Source organism: Penaeus chinensis, chromosome 24 (genome assembly GCF_019202785.1).
Source record: "Penaeus chinensis breed Huanghai No. 1 chromosome 24, ASM1920278v2, whole genome shotgun sequence".
Lineage (NCBI taxonomy): Eukaryota > Metazoa > Arthropoda > Malacostraca > Decapoda > Penaeidae > Penaeus > Penaeus chinensis.
The window spans coordinates 16,015,891-16,020,890 of record NC_061842.1 but is presented as its reverse complement, the minus strand read 5'-3'; the positions used below and the strand labels follow the sequence as shown (position 1 = coordinate 16,020,890).

General features: G+C 41.3%; 1 protein-coding gene across 1 annotated transcript in view; it reads right to left on the bottom strand.

The window, feature by feature from the left end:
- Nucleotides 1-4,146: 4,146 nt before the first annotated feature.
- Nucleotides 4,147-5,000, bottom strand: part of LOC125038226 (SET and MYND domain-containing protein 4-like) — a 9,129-nt gene continuing 8,275 nt past the window's right edge. The window contains exon 14 of the mRNA XM_047631649.1: nt 4,147-4,560. Within this exon, the coding sequence (XP_047487605.1) occupies nt 4,367-4,560 (194 nt within the window). The 3' untranslated portion in view covers nt 4,147-4,366. The remainder of the gene's footprint in view (nt 4,561-5,000) is intronic.

The following is a 5,000-nucleotide window of genomic DNA, read 5'->3' as shown; positions in this document are numbered from 1 at the left end:
AATAATAGCAATGCCAACAATAACAGGAATTAGTAACAATGTGGGATTGCCATTCATTACACATTGCTTATTTCCACATTTTCCGGGTAAAACAAGAGAACGAAATATTCTATGAAACGATAAAATTAATTGCAAATTTCCATGAACTAATAAAACAATTAATATCACAGTTTGTATCTGAAAATGTATATGCCTGGATCAAATTTATTATTACTATTGTCATCACTGATATAATCATTACTATTGGTATTGATATTGTATCTATTATTGTTATTACTATTACTGTTATTATCTTTATTATAATTATATTTTTTTATTATAATGTGCGCGCGCATTCATGCAAACACATATAGACACACACACAAACGCATTCACACACGCACACACACATACACACACGGACGCACGCACGTACGCACGCATGTGCACAAACACACAAACACGTATGTGTGTTCTATGATGTATGTATATTTTTTATAGATTTTCTTTTACTTTTATTATTTTTCTTTTTCTTTTTTTACACACATTTAGTATGTTTTTTTTTAAGATTTTTTTTACTCAATGTGTACAATGTAGGACTTGCTCACTGGTGGTTCTTGGACTTGCTCTTTCCTCCGAGCTTCTTCTTGTCTTTCCCTCGGTTCTTCCTCTCTTCCATCTCCCTCTGCTTCCTCTCCTCTCGCTCCTTCCTCTCATCCGAGCGCTTGGTTCCCCCGCCTCCTCTCTGGGCGCCCTTCTGATTCTTCTTCTTCTCCTTCCTCTCCCTCTGCCTCAGCCTTTGCCTCTCGGCCTCCGAGGACGACTAGAACTGCTCCTTCAGCTGGCCAACCACCTGCTAGACTCCGCTGGTGCCCACAGCTGTCGTGGTCACCAGCTGCTTGTCCACCAGCGAGCTCCACACGTGAGGGAGATGCTCCAGGAACTGGCTCTTCGTGGGGCCGAGACCGGTCACCGCGACCCTTTCGACCAGGGAGGGACTCAATGCGATCGTACACCGCTTTCAGGTGGTTTAGGCGGCTCTTCTCCGCCAGCCTGGCGAAGTGGTTCTGGAACTGGCCGCCCCGCGCGTGCCTGTTGGCCACACCGAAGCTCTTGTCGATCTTCACCTCGAAGTATGCAAGCGTGCCCACGGCTAAGGTGTGGCGGTCGCCTTGGATTACGAGGGAGCCGTACGTGGCGTCCTCGCTGTACTCCGTCTTCTACACTGGCGCAGGGGCGACACAATTCTTCCTTTTCGCAGAAAGTCAGCCTTCTCTTGCTGCAGCTGCCAGTAGTGTTCTCTAAATAAACTAGTACGTAGCTTGAGTTTTCTTTATATGGAAAACGTTTTCAACACGGAGGGTGATTTTTGCGAGTGGCAGCCCGAGTTCCGTTTTACAGACCTAGTGAGAAACTTTCCATTGAATCCTGATTTTGAAAACAAATCTCCCCAAATTACAAATGCAAAAAGAATGCACGAAAAGGTGTCAGAGAAGCAAAATATGACTACAGCAGAGAGAGATAATGACGAGGGCGGAAGGAGAGAAAAGTGAGGGCGATCGCAAGAAAATCAATACGAAATGAAATGTACTTCGCCTTCCATGGTAGAATGAGGATTCTTGATTTTCTGAATAAGCTATTGTCTAAGGCCTAGTTTCGTTATATAATTTCTGAAGTACAAAGTATGAATTATAAAGTGTAAAAAAGTGAAATATTTAAAGGGACGATTTGATAAGTCTTTCTCTTTATCTATCTATCTATCTATCTATCTATCTATCTTAAATACAGATATAAACAAACAATACAGATGAATATATGTATGTGTATATATATGAATAAATAAATAAATAAATAAATAAACAAATAAATAAACCATGTTCCTATGATTACTGGTGAAATGATTTACCCTTTACCTTTTGCTGACTCAGCAAAAACTGCAAAATGAATTGGTTTAGTGCATAAGGTTTTATTTGTGAAATAGATCTCTGTGTTTAACCTTGCTTTCATACATGCATGTATGCATGTATGTATGTATGTATGTATGTATGTATGTCTGTCTGTATGTATGTATGTATGTATGTATGTATGTATGTATGTATGTATGCATGTATGTATGTATGCATGTATGTATGTATGTATGTATGTATGTATGTATGTATGTATGTATGTATGTATGTATGTATGTATGTAAGTATGTATGTATGCATGTATGTATACATGTGCACACACGCACACACACAAAAACACACACACACACCAATTCAGTTGCGCGGCGCTGTGTACTTTCCACATTGCGTCTAGTAAAACCTGGCACCTGGCGTGTAAGTTTTTGTTATTATGGATGTATACCCCGTGGAATATCATTTTGTCCAACGTGTTATGTTTATATGATTAACTATAAGGCATACGAAAGGGATATATCATACACACGCACCCGCATGCACAGATGCTAGCGCACATACACACGCTAAAACATATAATAATGATAATAATAATCACACAGACACACTTAAGCACGCACCTACGCTCACACATACACCTCTTCCCTTACCTACGTGGAAACACGCACGCTGTCGCCAGGATCGCAGTCGTTCCCGCTCGGTCGACGCCAACGAGTTAGTTAGTTTATGATTTGCGAAGTTCTAGCTTCGCCCGGGCCTTCTAAATATGGCCCGGCCTGTGTCAGCTTTTTACGGCTGTCTCATTTGGTTGTCTGACACTCGGTGCTTACCGTGGCGGTGGGATTGCCAGCAGGCGCTCCTGCCGCCATGGTGTAAGCATATCGCACAACCTCTTTACCAGCACGGCGGCTGTTGTAGGGGGTCCCTGTCTCAGGAATTGTATATGCTTACAATTCTCTAAGTAGTGAACTAGTGTGGCGTTTGATTCGCCGCAGTGCATGCAGCACTTCTCTTCGCGTTTAATTGTTGTGATAATCTGCCATGCACAGTGGTGACCTAGGCGCATTCTGTGGAGAATGACTTCGGTACCTCTGCTGATTATTTCAGAGAGTGCCAATGGTTCATAGCCTGTGGTGTCTGAGTACTATCTGGCCGAGGGGGAGGTTCTCGTTTCCTCTCTGTTAGGGACGCGTGGGCTAGGGCTCCCATGATTGCAACTGCCTCTGCCTGTAGCGCGCCAACGAGGGAGGCAGAGGCGGCGCTCCCAGGAGGAACGACTGAAGTGCTCTGGAGTGACTGTGATTGAACTTTTTTAATTGCTCTAGAATTATTATGATTGTGATTGTCTGAGAATAACACACACACACACACACACACACACACACACACACACACACACACACACACATATATATATATATATATATATATATATATATATCGACGGCCACCTTCAGTTGATGTCGACTATGGCAGTATTGTCTCTACCCACTCCCGTATAGGTGGAGTCAATTGGGCGAAAGATTGTGAGGAGCAAGCTGTCGCAAGCGAGAACTTCCTTCGGAACTCCGGCAATGGCATTTTCCTAAGGGTTGAATCCCGAAGCCTTTTCATCTTATAGATACCACAAGGCAGTGGATTGTTTTGTACAGGGTGGATTCCCATAACCTTTGACTATGCATGGACTGAACTACAAGTCAGCAGTGTGTATGTATATATATATATGTATATATATATATATATATATATATATATATATATATATATATATCAAGCACATCCACCCCATAATAATAACTGTAAAGACAATGTACCATGTTCCTATGATTATTGGTGAAATGATTTACCCTTTACCTTTTGCTGATACAGCTAAAACTGCTAAATGAATTGGTTTAGTGCATAAGGTTTTATTTGTGAAATAGATATTTGTCTTTAACCTTGCTTTCAATTTGAAGTATACCCAAAAAAATAGGGCGCTAGGAATCCACCTGGAAGCCAAGGGGGCGCCAACCCGAAAAAGTAATAATGGAATAAGTGCGCTAAAAGTTATTTTCAAACCATTCCGTTCCCTAGCCCACATGCGTAAAATAATAATAGTAATAGTAATGATTATAATAACAGTAGTAATAATAATGACAATAATGAACTGAAATCATTCATGGCTGAATTTTTACCAGTCACGAAACCTTTCATTCTTGTACATATCAGTACACTGAAAATATATAACCAAAAATCACCAGCCAAAGAGGAAAGAACAAACGATACATAATTTTACAATAACTGCGATTTATTTTATGAAATGATCAACATAATAAATGTAATGAATATAATCAGTTGGACATTTCCTTCACTGGTACAGCTGCCTCTACAGGCAATCAGGAACTTTCACTATTATCCATCATCACGATATCAACAGAAAAAAAAATTCAGCTGTCAGACAGATGACGCGTTAGATATTACAACACAGCTATAAATTTAGATATCTATTATTTATTTACAGGACTAACGGTGTGGATAGTTCCTCTGGCCGCCACCAGGAGTCGTAGTGACTGCACCGCCAGATGGAGCTCTCGGTAGGGCGGGGCGAGAAACTGAGTTATCAAGTCCGTGTACTGACAAAAGGAGGCTATGGCTTCTTCTCTTTTGCCTTCGTCTAAGTTCTTGCAGCCCGAGACGTAATCTGGAAGGAGAATGGGTTGTGTCAGTTGCTTGTTTTTTTTGTGTGTATGATTTTTTCCGTTCATCCTATCTCTCTCTCTCTCTCTCTCTCTCTCTCTCTCTCTCTCTCTCTCTCTCTCTCTCTCTCTCTCTCTCTCTCTCTCTCTCTCTCTCTCTGTAATATATATCAGTAAGTATACCCCACTACTTTGTCACCGATGTAATGTTGTGGTGAGTTCGTGTGATGGCACTGGTTTGATTCTTGAGGTGTAGTAGTTGGAGTTGTCTCAGGTTCAATATTTATTAATACAGGGGTATGGTGTTAATAGAGAAGAGAGACGGTCAACTCTTCAATCACCCGAAGGAAGGCAACGGGAAACCACCTTCGTACACTCCCTTGTACAACCATGAAATTAAAACATGGTCGCCAACGTCAGGCTCTGATACGGCACAGAAACAAAA